The sequence below is a fragment of the Sciurus vulgaris genome (assembly GCF_902686455.1).
Source record: "Sciurus vulgaris genome assembly, chromosome: 13".
In the NCBI taxonomy this organism is placed as follows: Eukaryota; Metazoa; Chordata; class Mammalia; order Rodentia; family Sciuridae; genus Sciurus; species Sciurus vulgaris.
In genome coordinates, this window is record NC_136474.1 from 82,513,808 (window position 1) to 82,537,516 (window position 23,709).

The 23,709-nt window shown below is 46.1% G+C and overlaps 1 protein-coding gene across 4 annotated transcripts in view; it reads left to right on the forward strand.

Moving 5' to 3' along the window:
* Positions 1 to 15,870, forward strand: part of LOC306642859 (O-acyltransferase like protein-like) — a gene marked incomplete at its 5' end in the record, with an annotated part of 52,591 nt that extends 36,721 nt beyond the window's left edge. For all 4 annotated transcript variants that reach the window (XM_079108685.1, XM_079108683.1, XM_079108684.1 and 1 more), the window contains 7 exons: positions 2,097 to 2,262; positions 3,671 to 3,750; positions 5,833 to 5,946; positions 7,921 to 8,053; positions 10,929 to 11,115; positions 14,688 to 14,830; positions 15,125 to 15,870. In XM_079108685.1, coding sequence (XP_078964811.1) covers positions 2,097 to 2,262; positions 3,671 to 3,750; positions 5,833 to 5,946; positions 7,921 to 8,053; positions 10,929 to 11,115; positions 14,688 to 14,830; positions 15,125 to 15,250 — 949 coding nt within the window. In that variant the 3' untranslated portion in view covers positions 15,251 to 15,870. The remainder of the gene's footprint in view (positions 1 to 2,096; positions 2,263 to 3,670; positions 3,751 to 5,832; positions 5,947 to 7,920; positions 8,054 to 10,928; positions 11,116 to 14,687; positions 14,831 to 15,124) is intronic.
* Positions 15,871 to 23,709: the final 7,839 nt, after the last annotated feature.

Sequence of the window (23,709 nt, forward strand, 5' to 3'; positions counted from 1 at the left end):
ACTTTAATTCTCCTGGGAGCTTGGATGAAGATGCGGGCACTGGGTGCTGTGGTGCACGCCTGTAATCCCAGTGACTTGGAGGCTGAGGCAGGAGGATCACAAGTTCAGAGCCAGCCTTAACAACTTAGCGAGGCCCTAAAGAACTTAATGAGATCCTCCCTTAAAATAAAAAATAAAAAGGACTGGGATGTGGTTCAGAGGTTAAGTGCCTCTGGGTTCAATCCCTGGTATAAAAAAAAGCTGCAGCACATGTTCGTTTCTGTGGTGCTGTGTTCCAAACGGTCTCTTATTTACTGCGTTCTCAAAGAAGCTTAGGAGGCAGGCACAGTCATACTTCTTTTAAAGAAGAGGAAAGAAGAGAAGTCAAATGTGAAAAATTAAGGCAAACTGGTTTCATGTTCTGGTTCTCTTCCTGTGGCTGCCCTCCCCAGCAGCCTTGGTCCATCCCCCTGGACCCACTGATTCTGAGTCTTCATTTTCACAAGCACCAGGGGAGCAGGGTGGAGAAGGGGTGGACACACTGCTGGGGGTGGGGTGGGAGGGACGCTCCCTCCTGACCACATTTGTCCTGAGTGCTGCTTCTGAGGGGAGCAGGGTGGACACTCTCCCCAGGGAGAGGGAGTGGCAGATGGTGGGAAGGGCGTCCAGGGAGGTGGGAGCCAGCGACCCGGAGGAGCAGCTGCAGTGCCTCTGGTCAGATGGCTGGCCGTGCAGGTCCGAGGCCCCAGGGAGCTGCTGCCTGAGCAGACACACGGGGGAGCTGATCTGGGAAGGTGCGTCTCGACATCCTCGCCTGTGTTTCCTCTCTGATGTTGATCACCAATTCCATCCCCGCTCCTCGCACGCCCAGTGGACATCGGGTAGAATGCCCCCATTGCCCAGAGGCCTGGGAGCCCCATAGGCCTGGTCTTGGTGCGGATCTGCTGCTTGGTGCTGATTCACTGTCCTGATGCTGTGGGTGGAAATGCTCCAAGTCCTGCCTGCACCCTACCCAGCCCTGATGCCTCACCCCAATGATTGGAGGTGCTGTGGGGCTACTTGCTCTGCTTGAGCAAAAACTGCCCTGAATATCAAGATGTGTTCTTTTATTTCATTTTTCTGTGGTGCTGGGGATTGAACCCAGGGCCTTGCTAAATATTCACTCTACCACTAAGCTACTCCCCCAGTCCAGAATGCGTTTTTTAAACAGAGGGATTTGACCTCAGTGCACCCAGAATCCATGCCAGAATTTTGTACACCACCTGCCACACCCTCACTTCCAACTTTGTCAGACACCAGTGGCCAGCTGAGATGGGCCTCAGGTGCAAAGTATGTGCTCAGTTCTGAAGAGTTAGTAAAAGAAAAAGAGAATATAAGATAGCTTGCTAATACATTTTTATGTTGGTTACATGTTTGAAATGATAATATTTTGGATATATTGGGCTAAATAAGTGATATTAAAATTAATTGTGCCTGTTCCTTTTTACTTTGTAAAATGCAGCTACTAGAAAATTCCAAGTGGGCGAGTGGCAGACGTGGCTCAGGTTCCATTTCCACTGAGCCACGCTGATCTGGACACATGGTGCCCTGTTTCACCTTCATAAGTGTTTCATGTCCCGCGTGGAAGAAGGGATATGAAGGAAGGAAGGAAGAAATGAGGCCTGAGACGGGCAGAGGGGCAGAGGGAGTGGGGAAGGAGACTGCCATTGCATGACCCCATGGAAAGAGCAGGAACCCCTCTCAGATTTCAGCACGGCTGTGTGGTTGGGTGACTCTGGGCAAGTCGCCCTAATTTCTCTGAGCGCTCATCTCCTTATCAGTAAGGTGGAAGAAAGAGCTACCCGACAGGATTGTTTTGAGATTTAGAAATATCGACAGAGCTTCTATCCCCGTGGCTCATATCCACAACTTGCTGAGTAAACGACAGTAATTTCACGTCAGTAGCTGTGAGCTGGCACATGGGAGCAGCTGAGCGATGAGTCTGGACCCCTGAATGTGTGAAGGCCTGAGTGAGCCTGTTTCAGGCCACCTGACCCTCCATGCCCCATGCGCCCACCACGGGGGCTACGTGGAACCCCGTGGAGAGTCACCGTCTCTCTCCCTCTCTTTCCTGCCAGGTTGCAGCCTCTTCACCTGTACTCAGTGTGCTTGTTGGTTGGAGTGTTCTCGCTTGTTCCCTGGGGACCTGTCTGGGAAGTACCCAAATTCCACTGGGATAACTGCCGGCAAGCCTGGTGGACCAATCTGCTGTTGTTAAATAACTTTGTGTCCGTTCGGCATGCGGTGAGTCTCGAGTGGTTGGCTTTGCGAGGGCAGCTGGGTCAACTGGTGCCTCTGTCCCATGCTTTGGTACACTTCCAAGAGCCAACCTGAGTCCCATCTCCAAGCGGGGTGGGGCCGTGTCAGTCCGTACAGGGGGCAGCTGCTGTGAAAAGCAGAGGGGTTATGGTAGTGCTGGTGACGGCAGCTCCAAGGGCATGTCCCAAGGTGACTGCGCCCATTCCATCGGGGTTCCTGCACCAGTGACGTCCTTCACCCCACAGGAAAGGACAGCATCTTCACCATGTGCACCGAGCCTAGGCTGGGGTGGAACCTCACACACACCCTCACCATCGTAAATTCTACTCCATTTCTAGCCAGACCTGACAGAGCGGGTTTAGAACTACAAGATCTGTGCATGTTGTGGCTTCGCCAAAGCCCCAGAGTCTTCATAATGAACTCGGAATGAAAGAAAGTGCCATAGCTGTAATTAAATCATGTCACCAATTCCTCATGTGTCTTGAAAGTGGACCCCAAAGGAGAATTTCCAAAGTGTTGGAAATTATCGCAGATAACCGCTGGTCACTGCCCAGCAGCTTTGATGAGCAGTCCATCTGTGAGAGGGGTCCTGGGAGACAGGCTGTCTTTTCAGCCCACTGGGTAGGGCCATTTTTGGGAATCAGGGGCAAGGACAGAAGCCAGTTACCTCTTTGAGGTGCCAGGGCCCTCAAGACCGCTACTCACGCTTTTCCCCACTATGAAAACTTCTCTTCAACTCTGGACAAAGCTGCCCCTTCTGTGGCGGAAGTCGGGGTTCCCTTGGACCCTGGGGTCCAAGGAACAGGAAAATTGTCCTCAGGGATTTCCTCACATTGAAGGAAAAGTGGCGGTAACTACCTTATTTCTCATCCACGTGCACAGTTCCTACCAGGTGGTTTTGGCTAGACAATCCCATGTGGACCCTGCATGGGAACACAGGGGCTTCCACCCAAGTGCATCTGGAGCCACATGGTGGTTCCAAATGAGCACAGTTTCTCCACCGAAGGTTGGGGTGGAGACCAGGCAAGGGAAAGAGAATAACACCGACCACTGAGTTCCAACTGCACCATTTTGGTAACTACCTTGCACATTCCTGTAGCGTGATGGAGTCCAGCTCCCACAACTGTCCCAAGAGACTATTACTGTTTTGTTTTGTTTTTTTTTTTTTTTTCAAACAAAAGAGAAAATCTGTCTGAATCTCTGTTGTGAAATCTACTATCCAGACTTGTTCCGAGGATCGATGGGCCAAGGGATGTGAAAGAGCACTCGCTCAAATTTCCTCCTCCTCCCCCACTGCTCCCCACCCCAACCACTAGGGGTCCTTTCCTTCCTGGGACATGTGGAGCAGACCTGGCGCCTGAAGGCAAGAGGTCACTTTGGCTTCTCTTTTCAGTGCAATGGCTGGACCTGGTACCTTGCCAACGATTTCCAGTTCCACCTCACCACACCCGTGATCATCCTTGTTCACAGAAAGTGAGTCACACTGGGATAAGTGTCCCTGGAAACTCTTCAGAAAGTGCTCTAGTTCTGTGTAGAGCAGCTTTTTAAAATTGAGAAAATGAAAAGCAGGTCCCATGTCTTTTGTGTCTACCTTCTTCCATGTTCTGTTTTTGTGGCACAAGTCAGTACGTTTTTGCAGAGTTACAATTAGCATGTAGGTGCTGTCTACTGCTCAGAGTTTTCCGCGCCAATTCTTCTTATAAACACTTCCACATCTTGACATAACCTGCATACCTCTCAGGTTTAGGATTTATATGTCATTTTTGTGGTTGAGCATCTAGATTGAACCCAGTTTTTCATGATTATAAATGGCACAGCAATGAATGTCTTTGAACACACTACTTTTTCTCCTGTTATTTCCTTAGGGGAAGATTTCCAAGTGGAATTACTAGGTCAAAGGGTAGGAGCAATTCTGTGCCGCTTGTTACATGCTGTAGATTGCTCTCTAGAAAGGGAAGTAATTTACAGCACACTCAGCGATGTATCAGTGTACCTGCTTCCCCACATTGGATATTTATCATCTTAATTTCTGTTAGTTTTAGAAATACTTTATGGCCTCAGTAATTCATGAGGAGATTTATAGTTTGTGGACCACTCATGCCATATTTTAAGAGATTTATTATTCTGGTTTTTTTTTTTTTTTTTTTTGTCAAAGTACTTGTTCAATTTAGGAAAGATTGGAAAATATTAGCATTAAGAGAGGAAAAATGGTCATCCAGTCCCTTGTCACTCAAAGTGAGGCAAAGTCACTGTTAATATTTTGGTGCTTATGCTACTGATATTTTTTTCTGCCTAGCTTTTATGAAAACATTCTGTATAAATACATTTCTACCTTTCAATAGCTTTGTGACCTACACATTTCCCTATAGTATTTTACTGTTAGTACACATAATTGTAAAGCCTGCATAACATTCCATTTCACAAATGAACTGTAATTTACTTATACCTTCTCCCATTGTTAAATACTTGAATTCTTTCCAATTGTATGCTTTTATAAATAATGGTCTGATGAATATATTCATGGCAATCATTTACCTCCAACTCCAATATTTCTTTAGAAAGCATATTCTTAAGAGGAATTAATGGGCCAAAGGGCATGAATGTCTTTGGGGCTCTTGAATCAGAATGATGAATTACTTAAAAAAAAAAAAAAAATCGAGACACCTGTGTTTGACATTTCTACAAGATTGCAGAGCCTCTTAGTCCCAACCCTTATTACTCTGAACCAGTACAGACGCCACCTTGCTCAGAAACTGGGTTCTCAAAGCTCTTCTTTCTTACCCCAGAACCTGTCAGTATTATAGCTGGGACTCAGGGACCCTCTGGTCTTACACATGCAAAAATCCCAAAGTGTGCAGGCATTAATTTGTGTGGGGGCCACCCTTGACCCATGGGAAATAAAATATATTGGGAAAATGCTTCTCTCTTTCATCCCCAGGACAGTTCTGAGATACATTTCATGAGGCTCTGAAGAACATTCTGGAAGAACTGAGCATTGGTGACCTTGCTGGCACATCCTTGTATTGGCCTTCCCTGCTTTCTTGTTCTTCCCTATCCCCAGTACTACTTCAGCAGGAACTACCCACATCCATTTATCTGGCCTGCTTCCAGATTGGCGAGGAACCCCAGGATCCTTTTCCTACCCTGTTCTCCCTTCCATGTCCTGGGAGTGAGCGTCTGTGTCCGCTTCATGTTCCACCCTGCCTTGAGCAAATTCATTTCTCTCCTGAATCAACCATTTACATCCGTATAATATTTTGTAGATGAAAAAGGACTCTTCCAGGTCATTTCGAGCTGCACGGTAAGCTTCTAGACAAGGAAACTTGAGTTCAAGGCCCTGTCCAGCGACATACAGCTAGTAAATGGTCAAGGTAAAGGCACCCCAGTCCTCCTTTAGACTGAGGCCCAGTTCTGCCTCAGTCTACCAGATCTCCCCTATGCCCCACCGGCTGGCAAAGCAAGGCCAGCAGGAGCTCGATGGAGTGTCAGGGTTCATAAATGTTGTGGTGAAGGGACCTAAAGGGCCCCTCTCCTCATGTCCTTTCTCCTTTGCAGAAGCAAACGTGTGCTTGTCCTCCTTGGGGCCCTGCTCTTCCTGGCATCCTCCACGGCCACTGCTCTGCTCACACTGGCTTACAAACTTCCGGTGGCGTCTCCATCAGCAGCCAGGTAATGGTTCCCAGCCTGCCCCTCTGTCCTTCTCCAGCCCTTGTCATGCCAGACCTCCCAGGGAGAGCGGCTGAATGCGGGGCTGCTTGCTCTGGGTCCATCGGCTCAGCTCGTGGGAAAGATGGGTGGGAAATTTTCCATCTGGTGGAAAAAGTCAGTCGCTTTTTTGCTTTCAAACTTCTGAACCTTTCAACTGGCCTTGAGGGGAGCTCTTGAACTCACGCTGCCCATTGAAATGCTTCTCAGAAGAAAGGAGCGCCCCCGTGTGGCGGAAAGGTGCTTCTCCTCTAGGGGTGAATCGCGGCTTGGAAGCTCTTATTGGATGGAAGGACTGAAATTTAGGAAGTTGGAGTTAACTCTACCAGGTGACAGGGCTACTGGGTGTCACTGAACTTAGGACCTTGCTCACGATGGTGTTTTTCCTCCCCGATGAGCTATGTGTGATGATTCTTCCTTATAACCATGCTGTGTATTACATAGGAATTACCGGCACACCTATTCTCAATTCAGCAGAGTGACACAGAAGAAAATCAGACAGGTCAGCCATCTGCTCCCATTCCTCCAGTGACGTCCGGCTTCATCTGTCATCCTCCTGCTTGCTGACTCCAGACCCACACTGACCTCACCTCCACCACCCAGCACACTCCTGGCTTGGGGCCTTCACACACCCTACCCCTCAGACTAGAATGCTCTTCCTTTGGGATCTGCGATCTCTCTAGGGCTTTTTCCTTCACCTCCTTCAGATGTGTTTGCAAATGTCCCATTCCCAGAGTCTCCTTCACGGACCTCCCCATATAAAATGGTCCAGAAGTGGCCTGGTACAGAAGTGCTTCCTAAGTACTTGTGAACGTGTGGGGATGTGTCGCTAAATGAATGAGTGAATGACTACCCACCAAACCCTCCTGGCCACGAGAGCACATGCCCTTCCTGCAAACGTCATCTGCCTCTGTGGGTGTGTCCAGGTGATGGCGAGGAGGCTTACTTATGCCTAGCCCTGTGGTCCCCCTCCGGGTTGCACCTTCGAGTCCCCTGGGGAGCTTTTAGATCCCTCTGGTGCTTCTAGCCCTACTTTGGACCAATTGTTTGGGAATCTCTGGAGGTGAAGACCAGGCAACTGACTTTTGTAAGAGCTCCCTAGGTATTTTAATGTGCAGCTGTATGAGAAGAACCACTCACTAATCCTCAAGAAACCTCCCTGCCTGACTGTGTGCATGGGCAGTGAGGGGAGTCAAGCTGAGAACATGCCTAGCTTTGGTGGGGGAACAGTGAGGCATTTAAAGTATGGTTCTTAATCGAGGCTGCACTTTGCAAGTCCAGGTGAGCTTTGACAATCTTCCTCTCCAGGTACCATGCCCAGAGTTTCTGATTTAATGGACCTGGGTGTAACCTGGACATCTTCTGTGACAGACACTCCATAGGTGGTGCTTCTCAGACTTGAGGGCCATGGGGTGACCTGGAAGGCTTCTTACTGCAAGACGGCCAGCTCCTCCACCAGTTTCCTCCTATTCAGAAGGTCAGGGGAGGGGCAGGCAGGAATTTGAGTTCCTAATAAGTTCTAAAGGTGATACTGCTGTTAATGTTAGGGGACCATGCCTTGGAAATCACTGTATCGAAGAACACACTTTGGTATCTTCTTGAGAGCCCAACCTGGGCTTCCTTGAACTCTTTTTCCTCAGATCAGTCTCTTCTGGGCACCATATTCTCAGAGATATCCTGGAAGGTCAGCCACCAGAAACAATTATTTAAAGTGAACAAAGTCATCATATATCCTAGGAATCTGGCATGGAACTTGGATAAGCCAGCTGCGGTTCAAGGCAGGGCACCGTTGGTAGATAATTGTGGAGGAAATGAACAAATGTGCCCCAAATATACCTTTGGATTTGCTGGTTACCCCAATGGACATCTCAGAGATTCCCATTTCTATATAACATAGAACAGACATAACATTTTGCTTTATTTTCTTGTATTTTTCAGTGAAAATGAGACTGTAATGTATTTCTTGGAATACTACACCAAGCCCTATTGCCGATATGGACCCTTCCTGGTGGGCCTCTTTCTGAGCATTTTCATGCACCAAAACCCTCAGTCAAACATTCTTAAAACCAAGGTATGGTTTTCCCATGCCTCCCTGTAGGGGCACTGGATTGATTGGACTGGTGCTGTCCATCTGGTCAGGCTTGTCCAAGTCACGGGCAGGAGGAGTCAGACTGAGGGGTCATTTATTGTGCTGTGGTGTGTTGTGGATGTGTCTTCATGCTCACAGGTAAGAAGGAGTTGATTTTCTTGCCAGATTCTGATTCTCTTGCCAGATCCTGATTCTCTTCAAGGAACTTCCCTTACCAAGCTTCCAATTAGAGATCAGTAGGGTCCCCTCCATTAGAACCTTGGTTCAGAGCCAAAGAATCCAAGGATCTGGGAAAGCACACCCATGAGATTACAATGGTAAGGCCCTCTTGGAAGAGGAGAGAGTGGGTTGGATTTTTTAAGTTCCTGTGTCTCTGTAGACAGGATTCCAGGTCAGGTGTGATGTCTCCTTGTGGGAATCAAGATGGGAGGTGTCTAGATAGGGAGAGGCTGTTCCTTTGCCTTCCACGTGGGCCCTGGCTCCCCTGTGGGCAGTTGTTCTGACTCACCACTCAAGCTCACTGCTCAGGCTGCAAACCTGGGCTCGACTGGACACCTCCTGTTTGTGGACCACTCCTCTTGCTCCAACCAACCGCCTCAACCTGCAGATCGTTTCTGTTGCTGTCTCTCACAATCTCTCCAGCCAATCTTGTTGAAGCTGTTACCTCTTGCTTGGATTTCTCCACTAGTTTTCTTGCCTCTGGGCTTGCTGATCCCAAATCTGCTCTTTCTGATTCTGTGTGGATGCTCATGCTTCCTTCTCTGCTGGGAACGTGCTTTTCCACTCTCTTCCCCTCTCGCCTCTCCCTTTCACCTGATGTGACTCCTGTCTATCCTCAAAAGCTCACTTAAGGTTTTCAAACAGGCCATCTGCACTTATCCTTCCAGGCTGGGTTGGGGCCCTCCTTGCACATTGCCTGGTCCTATTTTTTCTTTCTTTCTAATTTATTTTTTAACAATATTTTTTCTATTGGTGCGTTATCATTAGACATAATGGTGGGATTCATCATTTCATATTCCTACATGCACACAATATGATAATATAATTGGGCCAATATCTTTCTCGGGTATTTTATCCTTCTCTAGTATTTCCCCCTGGGAAAGCCTGTGAGCTCCTTGAGGACATAGCATCTCTCTTACTCACCTTTGAGTCTGTGGTCTTTGGTTCTGAGATCTTGACTCTTTGAAGGCATTCAATAAATGAATGAATGAAAGGAAACTTGCTTCCCAGTGGAAGCAGATCCAGGAATTCCATTGCACTACTAGGATACAATTCCTGCCCAAATGCTTCTGTAAGACCCTACCTTTGTTTGCCTAGGTTTTGTGTGTATCTCACAAACAAGTCAGACAAGACCCTGATCTTTGTAGAAAATCTTCTTGTGTTGATTGTGGCAGGAACAAGAGATAGGATTTAGCCAGATGTAAAGAATACCCAGGGCCATGTGACTTTTTATAGGCTGGGCATGTGATATTCCATGGACATACTGTATTCTGTTATAGATCATTTCAGAGCGCCATTAAAGCCTTGTTTTAACATAATTCAGGTTACATGGGGCCCAGGGTGTGAAAAGGAGTGTGAGCAATGGGGAAAGGTTAAAATGAAGAGGGAGCGAGCATTCGGAACCACTTCAAGGGCTGATGTCAGGAACAGGGAATATGAAAGTAGGACACAAGCCACACTGAGCTGGGGGACAATAGAGACATGTTAGGTCGAACAAACCACCTAAGCTTTAGAAGGTTTAAAATAAGGACTGAGTCTGAGCCGGAGGGAACTGGGCATGCTCCACGTCTTGGGATGAGATCAGGCAGGATGCACTATGGTAGAAGAAAGGACAGGAAGAGAGCCCGCACCTGGGATGCACTTTATAAGACTGCAGGACTTAGCAATGGGTCGAAGGGGATCCTAGGCTGACAGAGCTCAGAGCCCCTGAGGGTTTGCCTTTCCTTCCCTGTGTCCGGAAACTAGGACAGGAGCCTGAGACCCTAGAAGGTCTGAGAGACAGGATGGTGGACTGCTCTGACGGTGGCTCCGTTCAGTAGATAACATCACAGCAGCCTGAGAACTTGGACACGGAGAAGCAAGACAGCCGGAAGACGGCTTGGAAATAAGAAGGTCAGGCGAGGAGGCGTAAGAGCCGCCTTCTCAGACTGAGCAGTGGCATTGAAGTCGGGGCTGTTGGAGGTGAGAACTTCTCGGCTCTCCCTTCCAGCATTTCGCGTCCTGGTGTCTAGGGCGCAGCCCAGGCAGGTGCGGTGGCCCGTGGGCTCTCCCCCGTAGGGTGGGGAGGCTCCATCAAGGAGCCGCCTTTGGTTAAGAGGCAGCATGGGAGATCAGGAGTGGCAGGAGCAGGTTAGCGCATGACCTTATTGACTTTCTCTCTTTTAACCTTCATTTTGAAATGGTTGTAGATTCACAGGAAGTTACAAACAGAGAGCACAGAGAGGTCCTCTGCACCCTTCAACCAGGTACCAGGTGACAGCGAAGGGTGCATTAGCACACCCTGGAGTTGGAGACATTGGCACAGTCCATGCCTGCTTCCCCTGTTGTCGTTTGTGCATGTTGGTTCTGGGACGTGTTGTCGTGTGTGCTGATCTGAGCAACCACCACCGTGGTCAAGGAGCACAACTCGTTGTCACCACACAGGCTTCTTGTCCCACCCCTTTACAATCAGACGCACCCTTTGTCCAACCACTGCTCACCTGTGGTAACTGGTAGACTGAGCCCTCTATCTGAGTCAAATGTACAAGTTGAGGTTTCTGAAGTGACAGAAGTAACACCAAAAAAGTGAGTCTGTACAAAAAGACGTGAAGGCGCAGTGGTCTGAATGGCCTGTGAGCCCCTTCTCCCTTCCTCGTAGGCGCAGGCCCTGTGGGGGTGGACGTGCTCCCTGCTGATGCTCTTCACCGTTGTCGCTCTGGCGTACGTGCTGGATGACCCCTCTGCTGAGAGTCCAGTGCTGACTGCAGTCTACCAGGCCCTCCACCGGACCCTGTGGGCGGCAGCCGTGGGCTGGATCATCTTTGCATGCCAGGAAGGCTATGGAGGTAGGAGGTGGCCCTGGGCTCTGCTCTGGTGCTCACCCAAGGGTGACAAATGTAAACCACAGCCTGTGTACCCACAGGGGCTTCTCCGTACTGGAGCGGTTGAGGAATGACTCAGAAACATCAATTTGTCTGTGTCCTTGGAGAAAACACCCCACATACTGTTTTAGACTTTATGTTGGTCTATGTTAAAATGTAATTCTGACAAAGTTGTTACTGGAGACAGTAAAGCTAGTTTGAAGTTGGAAAGGATTCAGGTGGAGAAATGCAGTAAGAAAACAGTAATTTAATGCCAGGGGCCAAGACTTCTGGTCACACCCACCTTGGGCTTTAGTCTCTTCCTCTGAGGAGGTGAAACCAAAGTCTGCAAGCCCCCCTTCCATAACTGGGGAACTATTTCTGTCAAATTGGCTTTTGAGGTGCCAGAGTCAAGTAGATAAGGGTGAAAATGGAAAGAAAGGAATCTCCCAGTTAGAGATCTGTACTGGAAACCCTGCCCCACGTTTTCCTCCTTTTCTCCGCTATTTGGCATGAGATAGAAAGAAAGAGAGTGCATGGGGGGTCAGCAGATGGCAGGCAGTGTCTGCAAAACATTGCAGGAATCCCAGCAACTCGGGAGGCTGAGGCAGGAGGATCGAGAGTTCAAAGCCAGCCTCGGCAGATTAGCAAGGCACTTAGCAACTCAGTGAGACCCTGTCTCTAAATAAAATATAATGTGGCTCAGTGGTTAAGTACCCCTGGGTTCCAGCCTAGTACCAAAAACAAAAAATTGCAGCCCTAAACCTCCCAGAATCCCTGAAGCCGAGGAGCCAGAGCCAGCAGAGGCATGACAGTGTCACCCTCTGGGAACATCACTGGGATGAGGTTAGACTCTGCCTGTGAACCCAAACCCATCAGCCTCAGCAAAAGGGCTACAAATCCTGGTGTGATTCTAACATGGCTGATGGAGCCCAGGCTGTGCACCCGGTCCTGTGGAAATGTCACAGGCGAGACCCCAGGTAACACTGGCCACACCCCCAAGAGGCAGACCTATAATTAGCTCCATTTCTCAATGAGAACATGGTGCATGAAGTGAAGGCCACACAGCTGGTATGTGGCTGAGCTAGAAGGAGCACCTAAAACAGTACAATGCCAAAGGCCGAGGCTCCTTCTTTTTGAGCAACATTCCCCCTTTTAGATGTTGATTAAAATAATTCTTAAATTTTTGAGAATTTTAATCTAGTAATAATTTGTTCTGTTATACTCCAATTTTATTTTATCTTAACAATACTGAGGATTGAACCACCTTTTAAAAATATTTATTTATTTTTATTCTTAGTAAGTACACGTCAATTTCATTTGGGAACAGGAAAAATGTGAACATTGTAGAGTAATCTTAGTAAAGTAATATGTGGTATTGAAATTTTTTTCATTATCTTTTTTTGACAGCAATACATATTTAAAAAATTTTTTTCATGCATGTATATAGGGTAATAATGTGTCTCATTCTATCATCCTTCCCATCCCTGCCACCCTATCCCTCCCCTCACTCCCCTCTCTACAATCCAAAATTCCTTCATTCTTCCCTACCCACCTCCCAATATGGATCAGCATCCACTTATCAGAGAAAACATTCGGCCTTTGGTTTTTTAGGATTGGCTTATTTCACTTAGCATGATATTCTCCAGTGCCATCCATTTACCTGCAAATGCTGTAATTTCATTCTTCTTGAAGGCTGAGTAATATTCCATTGTGTATATACACCACATTTTTTTAATCCATTCATCTATTGAAGGGCATCTAGGTTGGTTCCATAGTTTTGCTAGTCTGAATTGAGCTGCTATAAACATTGATGTGGCTGCATTACCATAGTATGCCTCGGCTCCTTTTAATTCTATTTTGAAACAGGGTCTCACTAAGTTGCTGAGGCTAACCTTGAACTTGCCATCCTCTTGCCTCAGTCTCCTGAGTATGTGGGATTATAGGTGTGCACTGCTATGCCTGGCTGTAAGATTATACACCCCCCACCACACACACACACACACACACACACACACACACACACACACACGCATGCACGCACTCACTCTGCAGTCTGGGGCTTGAACCCAAAGCTTTATGTATGCTAGGTAAGTGTCCAACACTGAGTCACATCCCCAGGCCCATGTCCCAATTTTAAAAGCTTTCCCATATATGGGAAGGTGATGTTGAAGAGGAAAGGGGCCACATTCTAGCTGACTGTGTGTCTGCATTTATGGGAAACTTCAGACCCTATGTCCTTCCCCATCCTGGGGCAATGCCCCTGAATAGTCCCTAGAATCTCAACATGAGCAAGTACTCCCCCTGGCCGGGCACAGGCAGTTTATAATATTGCGGCAAACATCACAGGATTCCTGTCTACTGTGTCCTGCTGTTATCAAGAACGACTAGCTGACGCAAATAACCACGAGAGAGGAATGACTTTGCTTATTAGAAGATTAAACAAATGTGCAGCCATATCGTTACAGTGGCACCAATAACTTCCCAATCATTAGTGTAAGGTGACGTCTCTCTTCATCAGGTGCCAAATAGTCCTTTTCTTTATCTCTGAGTGATGTATCACAGGGGGCTGTCATGAGTCAATTCACAAGTACAGGGGTGGCTGGTGTCCTGGCTTCGTGTCTCCCACGCTATTTATAAGATAACAAGATTGGTCAGTAAGTGAACGCGGGAGATCTGGGTGATCAGAGGAGTTTTGAGAAAACGTGTATTCCTCGTGACCTTTAGGAAAAAGTGACATTTGAAGGAGTGTCTAATTGAGACTCTCAGGCTGAGGAAGGATCTTGATGGTTCAGATAAGTGTTCTAATCGTCTTTGGTTGGTTCCAACGTAGACCATGCAGGTCCCGGTTGGCTCCATGTTGTCTCCTAGACAACCATGTCACTCCTTTGGTTGAAATCCTGTCACTTTCAGCCATGGCCTCTGAACTTATGTTTGGACTTGTTCCAAAGAGCTAAAGATTCTTTTGGATCTTTCATGTTGGCCTAAATTGTTTTTATCCTAATTTTACCTAAACACAAACAAATATAAGTTTAGATACAAGTTCTTATATGTATAGCACATACATTTATAAAGCCTCCAAAATTTTTATAAAGTAACCATAAAACTATAAAACCGATCAAATCTGCATTAGTTATGTTAACAATGTGATGAAGATTTGCTGGAGTCCGCCATGGCTCGCTGTGTACGTGGGATTCTCGACTCTGTGGCTCTTTTGTGTGTCTGGCCTACCTCTGAGCTTAGGCCCTTTGATGACTTAATTTTCCTCTAACCATTTTGTTTTGTTGCCTGGTGGTGTCTTGGATCATTTTAGTTTGGACTCTGCTTGGGGTAAACCCATCCTTTTTTAAATTCACTTAATTACATAAAATACTTTTGGATATTTGTTTTTATGCCAGGTGATGTTCTAGATGCTGGGGATATAGCAACAGAGAAGGGAAAAAACCCAATGGGTTTGGGTAGTGGGGAGACTAGGAGACTCCATAGGCTGAATAAGGGTCCCCCGAGGTATCAGAGAGGGGCTTGTGACTTCCTCAGGCAGTGCGTGTCCCCTCCAGGTCTGGTAACATGGGTACTTTCTTGTGATATCTGGAGTTTCCTGGCCCGCATCAGTTACGCTTGCTACCTGGTGCACCCGATCCTGATCATACTGCACAACGGACTTCAGGAAACCCTTCTTCACTACACTGATTCCAACATGGTGAGTGAGCGCCCAGCCCCCGGTTCTGTCACAGCACCAGGGTTTGTTCTCTTCAGTGACACAGCCAAGCATTGGCTTGGTTAGAAGCCTGTTTGGTTTTCCAAAGAGCTTTATTGTTCTGTTCCATTTGAGGGAGGGAGGGGGAGGGCTTTCCACAGGATGACATCTTTATTTTAGTTTTAATGCTTGGGACTGTCTGTTCTACAGAGCCATTTCATATAAGGGGGATGGCACACTCTAAGATGTGTGAATTGGAGGGTAAAACTGCGTTCGCTGTTCCCTCTTCCCTTGCAGTTCTATCTTTTCTCTGGACACTGTGTGCTGACCTTCGTCTCTGGGCTGGCCCTGACGCTGTTCATTGAGAGGCCGTGGCAGGAACTGAAGCAGAGCCTGGGTGGACCAGTGCCTGCAGGGCCGTGAACACCCTGGCTAAAACCCAGAAGAGCGGATGGCCTTTTATTGGTGGTGACGAGCAGAGGCCCGGGTGTCCTCATTAAGCAAACGATGCTTGTGTTCCTGAGAAGAGCTGCGAATCTGATTTTGTGAACATTTAATACATACAGGTTCTCTGTGATTAAAATAAGATTGTTCTATGATAATTTTTGTAGGAGTACAATAATCACCCTCAGCTGAATCATTTTAACAAAAATCTGGATTTCTTTGTTTGGGTGTTGGCTTGCATTTGATTTTTTGTATCAGTGATCATAGTGTAAAATTAAAATGGAGCCAGGCCTGAAAGATCCAGAGTAGACAAAGCCAGTCAGCCTTCCTAAGTGACCTTTAACCTTGCTTGATTGGCAGATGTAAGCAAAACTTAACTTGCATTATTTCTTGTAAATGTTTATATTAAAGAAAAACAGAACTTAATCAACCAGGAGCAGCCAATGAACTTATATAACTAGGGACTTTCTAGTGCCAGAGACTAAGTAAGGCAGCTCTGTACTGTCACCAATCACATACTGTGTTGCTTCGCTCCTGTGCCTGTCCTATAAAGGCCTCCCCCTCCCACTCCCTCAGGAGCTCCTGGACCACTTCTGACTTGGGGCCGCTTGATTCGTGATTGTTATTTGCTCCCAAATAACTCTAAAATGTTATTGTGCTTCAATTTTCTTTTTAACAAAAGAAAATGATCGAATGTTGTGATTCATTGTAATTTGGGTTATGAGGCTTACTTGGGCCATAATGCTTGCTCTTCTCAGTAAAATCACATGTAGCTTTCTATGCCATGATCATTTATGTGTTGTTGTGACATCTTCAGTCTCATAACTCTACTCTGGAACCTCTGGGTGGTGTGACCCATTAGCATACATGATTCATGGGGTCTCTCATCACCATCTTCTTGGACGTGATCTTTTCTACAGCATGATTCCTGCTGTGGATTGAACTGTGTCCCTCCAAAACGATATGCCGAAGTCCTAACCCCCAGTTCCTCAGAATGTTACCTTATTTGGAGAGAGTCTTTACAGGAGTAATTAAGTTAAACGAGGCTGCTGAGCTGGAAGACTAACACTAGTGGTGTCCTTATAAAAAGAGGAAATTTGGACACAGAGACAGACACACACACAGAGGGAGGACAACGTAAGACACCCCAGGAGAAGATGAGTGTGTACAAGCAAGGAACACCAAGCGTGCTGGTGAACACCGGAAGCTGAAAGAGGCGGGTGGGCTCTCCCTAGAGCTGTCGGAGCGTGGCCAGGCTGGCCCCTGGATTTCTGACTTGTGGCCTACAGAACCGTGAGAGAAGAATGTTTCTGTTGTTTTAAGTCACCTTGTTTGTGGTGCTTTGTAATAACCACCCTAGGAAACTAATATAGTCCCCCAACCAAAGCTCCTAACAGGAGGAAGAGACCTCAGCAAACAAGAGGCTTCTACACCAACTGCTTCGACTTTCCGCAGTGATGCCTTGAGAGGCAAGACTCTCATAAGACCAAATGGCCTGGAGTTTCTCACTTCACACCAACTGTCCACACTTATGGATGTCTCTTCCTCTGGGTGGTGCTGGAGACTGAAGCCAGGGCCTTCACATTCTAAGCAAACATTCCACCATGGAATCACATCCTTATTACAGGTGTCTAACATTGCGGATAATACAGCTCTCTGTCTACTTAATAATCAAAGTACATATTAATAGTCGTGGAGCTACCAGGTGCTCATGTACATGGAAGGGGCCCCTGGTATGTGCTTTGCTGTCTAGATTGAAGAGAAAGACCACCGCTGTCTGGGGAGATGAGAAAACTTCAAATCCTCTGACAAGGCAATTGACAGCTACTTTGGCCTTTTCCAGTCAGCATAGGGAATGAGCCACAGTTCTTTGAGAGCTGGTCTTTGGCTGCTGGAATCTGACCTGCAGGAGGGAGAATAAAGTCTCACCTGGCATCTTCTGTCTCTTCTATCTATAATACAGCAGCCACGTTGGTTTTTAGGTAATGAAGTTCATCGAGTTCCTTGGGTGCCCCCTGGTGGCTCCATTGGAACCTGAACCTTCTAACTTAAGATTTCAGAGGAGCTCTAAGGGCCAGTGGCATTGACCAGGCAACCTGGCAATGTAGGTGGACTCCAGTGGGAAATGACTCACCTGCCAACATGGTTCTGCAGTCAAATTGACAAGTGCTTCTAGTTATGAGGCTGGAAACCTGGGGCCTGGGGAAATGGTTTTCCATTGACATAGGCTTGCAATGATATATATAAATTTTCTCTCCTATTGCAGTTACGTAAAACATAAGGTGGTGTCAGAGAAGTCTAATTCTGATCTGGGTTCTCTTTCAACCAGAACTTCATAAGAGTTTAAAGTTTATAGAATTGCGGACCTTATTTGGATCCTGAGATAAATTGTAAAAAGGCACATGACATTTATGAAACAATTGGAATTTGAACACTGATCAGGTATTTGATGATATTAAAGACTTATCAACTTTTTAATGCAATATTGGTATTATGGTTATTTATATTTTAAGATCCTTTTTTGGGTGCATATTGAAATAATTATGGCCAACAGAGCAGGACCTCTGGGTGGACCGCTGCCAGACACAGGAGAGGATGTGGGTGCTGCACTAAAATCTGAAAAAGGAAGGGACTGCATGGATACCCCACCCTGGAGGCTTCCAGAATCCTGACCCTTCAGGCAGGAGACTGGAAGTTTCTCTGGGGATTCTGACTGGCCCAACATGAAAGCCCTAAACATATTAATCTAAGATTATTAATGTTTCGAAAATGTTCCAGCCACATCCCCTCCAGTGCAGCTGCAAGTTGACATGCTGAAACCATGGACTCTAAGAAGAGGGACTGACTCAACCTGATTTTCCTGGGACTTTTTTGGTTTTAGCACAGCCTTCCCTGGGACCCCTCTATGATGGACAGACAGGAATGGCTGCTGATCCTAAGAAAGCTTCCCCTCCTTTTCAGTGCCTCACCCTTGATCATGAGGGTCACCACAAACCTGAGAACAGCTCTGACATCTGGAAGGGGAGAGTAAGAGGGGTTTGCAGAGAGGACATCATGTAGGAAGGAGAGAAATTAATAAAACCACCGCCATGTCAGAGAAGACATTGCCTCCGATAACACAGAAGCAGGATGCCAAGGCAAGAATTGATTCCTTTTTCTTTCAGTCATTCATTTGGTCATAGCCAAATATTTCTGAGAGCCACCAAGTTATGAGGACATCAGGAATATTGGTGGGGTTCTTTTTTTTTTTTTTTTTTTTTTTGGTCTTTTTTTGGAACTGAGGGTTGAACGCAGGGCTTTGTGAATGCAAGGCAGACGCTTTGCCACTGAGCTACATCCAAGCCCAGACATCAGGAATATCGATAATCCTGTCTTGAAGGATTTTCCAATCTATTTGGGTGATCTGAACAGGAGAGAAGGACTGGAAGTGTGTTTTTGCTCTGAATGGGACAAGGGACAAAGAGCTGGTCATTTTAGCACATTCTGCACTACAGACAGATGCACCCCTGCATTTCCCACGTGGATTGAATTTAGAAGATGGGTTGCTTATATTGAGGAATGCACTCATCCCAAGTAAGAAACCAATTTTATATAGCATTTCTTTTTCCATAACTTATCCTTTAATTGATGTCCAATTCTGCACTTTCTGTTCTATTGTCAGTAGATATTTTTCATTTTTAATTTTATTAATATATAACTCACATATAATGAAATTTGCTTTTTAAAAAGGTTCCTGGCTGGGCCTGGGGCTGGGGCTGTAGCTCAGTGGGTGGAGAGCTTGCCTTACATGTGTGAGGCACTGGGTTTGATCCTCAGCACCACATAAATAAATAAAGGCATTGTGTCCACCTACAACTAAAACAACAACAACAAAAATGTACTATCTGTGAGTTTTGACACACTCACCACCACCACAGCAAATATACAATGGTCCCCTCACCCCTGAAAATTCTCTCCCCTTTATAGTTAACCCCAGCCCTCCTCCTCAGCTCTTGGCAACCACCTGTTTTCAATCCCCATAGTTTTGTTTTTTCCAGACATATTTATTTTTGAGTATATAAAATATTTTAGACTTTCAAGTAAGTCTAGAGAATGACATAATTGATACTGCACATCCCCGTCATCCTAATTAAACCCAGGTTAGCATGCGGCCATGTTTCCACTCTATGCCTTATTGTTGGTTTAAAAAATAAAATATAGTAAACACAGTTGTAGAACCCCTGCATACCATTTCCTGCCTTCCTTTTATCCAAGTTTCATCCATGTTCTTAATTTTTTTTTAACCACATGCATGTGTCTACAAATGGCATGTAGCACTCTTTGCTTTTAAGCTCTGGGTAATTGGATCCATACTGGGTTGTCCTTTCAAAAATGTGGTTTTCTCCATTAAAACAGGGTTCACAGAGCCAGTCCATTAATAAAAAAAAAATACTTTTATTAGTTGTTGATAAACTTTTATGTATTTGTATGTGGTGCTGAGAATTGAACCCAGTGCCTCACACATATTAGGCAAGCGCTCTACCACTGAGTCACAATCCCAGCCCCAAGTCCATTATTTTTTAATGCTAATCATATTCCATTGTGTGCAGGTGTATTTTAAATGGCACCCATTCACCAGTTTTAGACGGACATTTGGGTTGTCTTCAGTTTTGCACAGTTGCCAACATGGCGGTACCCTTGTGGAGATGTCTTAGGAGAGTAATGGCAGAGTCAGCTTTACCCCATAGTGACGGATAATGTTCTGAAGTGATTTTTACCAATTTCCACCTTCACTAGTAATGTGGGGTAGTAGATGCCCGTGCTTAGGTGCCTCCCCACCACTTGGCTCTGCTGACTTGTTCATTTCCTGCCTCCCTGGTACCGTGTGTAAGGGAGCATCTGATCATTTCAATTTGCATTTGCCTGTCCACTGAGGTGGCTGGTTGATTTTCATGCATGCCTTGACCATTCAATTTCCTGTTAGTGGATGGCCCACCATATTTACCTTTGCCCGTGTATCTTTTGGGTGTGTGTCTTTTTATTATTGATTTTGAGATATCTGTTATGTTTTCTGAAAATTAATCCTCTGTCAAATATTTGAGTTGCAAATAGTTTTCCTGGTCTGCTGCAACTTAACATATGATGTCTCTCCCATCACAGTTTTAGACTTTAATGCAGGTAAAATTATCGATCCTTTCCTTTTGGTTTATCGTTTTTGAGTCTTGTTCATGGAATCCATAGAAATATTCTTTCGTATTTTCTCCTGGGGAAAAATGCTCCAGGGAAACTTCCCGATCTCATGCTGCCGTCCTCGGAGTTCTTGGTAGAGTGGATTCATAAGGTTAGAGCTGTTCTCAACTGGGAAGGGAGAGGGGGACTTCATCCTCCCAGGGGAGATTTGGCCGGGGACTAGAGGCATTTAAAATTTATTTTTAGTGGGCAGAGGCCGCAGGTGTGCTAAACGTCCTACAGTGAGCAGGGTAGTTCACCCCCCACCATAGCCCACAAGGAATCATCCAATAAAAAGCATCCTAAGTGCCCAGGTTGAGAAAAAGGCATTTGAGGATGGAGGCAATGAGTGCTGTGTTCACAGGACCAAGGCCCTGGAGGGGAAGGACTTGGCATGGTGACCCAGCTGTTAGCACTTGGTAACACTGGGCCACGCTGTGTCGAACTTGGCAAACTGCCCCTGCCAAGTGTGCGGCCTTTTGGAGGACATGTGATCAAGTTGCCAAACTTGAGCTAATATTTACCCTCCTCACAATAGGAGGAGGAGGAGGTTGTCCAGGCCTTTTACTCAGACCTCATTGGCATGCTAATGAGTTGACCAAGTAGTAATTGTATTATGTGCTGTTTTGTAAGGCACACTGAATTTTCAGGTCCCATGCAAAGGATTCCCTAACTTCTGTGTTCATTCAAATGTTCACGCCATCTTTGGAGGCAGAGAGTAAGCGGGTCATTGTTTCCTCTTCTGTAAAAAGGCCATATGACAGGATAAGGCCACGCTGGTCTCTGGATTAGAATCTCTGCAACAGAATCCAGCTGAAGAGTTTTGGGGAAAACTCCAGGTTTCTAGGATAGACTCCTGGCAGTTCGCGGGTTGGAGGGAGGGGCGCTGGGGAGTCCGTATTTTTTTTCAGAACTTACCAAAGTTGTGAGTAACTGGATTTCTGAGCCACTGGACTCAATGAGTGATGGGGTTTGGATGTGAGGTGTCCCCAAAGCTCATGCGTGAGACAACGTAAGGAGGTTCAGAGGAGAAACGATTGGATTGTGAGAGTCTTAACCCATCAGTGAATTAACCCTGATAGGGATTAACTGAGTGGTAACAGAAGTAGTGGGGTGTGGCTGGAGGAGGTGGGCATTGGGGTGTGGCTTGGGGGATACATTTTGTATCGGGAGAGTGAATTTCTTTCTCTCTCTGCTTCCTGATAACCATGTGAGCCGCTTCCCTCTGCCACACTCTTCCACCACGACGTTCTGCTTCACCATGAGCCTTGAGGAATGGAGCCTTCTGTCTATGGATTGAGATTTCTGGAAACCATGAGCCCTCAAATAAACCTTTCCTCCTCTACAGTTGTGCTGGTTGGGTCTTTTAGTCACAGTGGCGAAATAGTTAACTAAAACAAACCTCTTCTCCATCTCTGAGTCTGAATCTATAATGTTTATATGCAAATAGCAACTTCTCCAAGACATGCACAGGCTATGGTTCAAAGTGAGCTTTCTCTTGCCTAAGTGAAGTCCCTAATAGGCTAATATTAGGATTCAGAGTGGATCTTTCAAGCCACCAGGTATCCCTGTGATCGGAGATTTCTTCCATAGTGAGTTCGTCCAGGAACTTGGGGCTCACATTCTTTGGAATGAGCTTTCATTCATTCATGCACACAGGCCAACATCCATTTACTCACTTCTTTGTATGTTCAACAGATATTTTTTTTGTTCCTATATGCCAGGTACTGTGCCAAGCTGTGGGAATATTATATGGAGAATGTATAATTTCTGCTCTTTTTGATCTTCTAGTGCCCTGGCTGAGGATAATAACAATCATGCCAAAAGTACCTAATTACAACTTAGCAGAGAACTATGATAGTGTGACCTTAATTGAGAGGCCAGAGATGAAATTTCTGAGAAACTAATCTTCAACTGAGACTTGAAAGACAGTGAAGGCTAATGTATATGGAGGGCTCATCTAGCACTTTGCAGAAACCACAGCTTCTAATCCCAGCACAACACTCCCAGGCAACTCTCCCAGTTGGAGGCACTGAGGACTCTGCAAGGGGTCTGTTTCCTCGGTGCTTGAAGGGTAACAAGGACCAAGGAGGCTCACGGGAGACCTGGGGAGCCCACAGCTCCTCCAGGCATGCTTTCTTCTTCTCAGTAACACTCGGTCTCCTAACATTTCCCAGGAGGCCCCACTTGTTCCCCCAGATGCTACAGACATGGTTGGACTCTTGGTGGGTCTGGGCCAGGAACCCCGAGGGCCCTTGGAGAGCTGACAGCACGGTGGCTTCCCGCTCCACACTGGGAACGGATGGAGTTGTGAAGAGTGAGCGGAAAATATCTTCCTTTGCCTCAAACGAGACTCACGGCCTCATAAAACCTTCCAAGGTATGTAGAAACCCCTTCTTAGAAACATGGCATATATACACAATGGAGTTTTATTCAGTCATAAGGAAAAATGAAATTATGACATTTGCAGGAAAATGGTTGGAACTAGAGATGTTTATGTCAAGTGAAATAGTCCAAACCCAGAAGGTCAAGTTTGTCTGTTTTCTCTCGTATGTTGGAGCTACAGAGGAAAAAGGGGAAATAAAGGTTATTGGAGAGGGGATCTCATGAAAATTGAAGGGAGATCTATAGAGTAGAGAAATGGACCAGGGTGAGGGAGGAGGAGAAGGAAAGGGGAAATACTGGGAGTGATATTGACCAAATTATATTGTTATATTGTGCGTATGTATGAATATGTACCAACAAATGCCAACATTATGTACAACCATAATACACCAATAAAAACATGGAAAAAATATTCATGACATTTAAAAAAAAACACTTCATAGGATCACCTTTTTCTATTACAGAGTGAACTTGAGATAAACATGCTTCAAGTTACACAGCAAATCAGTGTCCAACATGCTCAACGGAACCCAATTTCCTAAGGAAGTTTGTTTACCCTGAATAGATTCCCACTGCCATCTCTAGGCTGGTGGGCACCTGTGCCCATGGTCTCCTGCTATACAACTGCTGTGAGGGGCAGCAGGTGCCTGTTAAGGGTCCAGATATTCTCCCCTTCAGTGCTGACTGTGGGGAGTGTTGGAGAAACACTGTTGAACTATTAACTAAATTTTAAAAATGCAAAATGTTGTTCCCCATCACAGTCTGACCTGTGAAGTCGGCCACTCCCAGCTGCAGAAATTTGATTTCTCTTTTGCAATTTTATACAAAGCAAGTAAGCAGGTTGT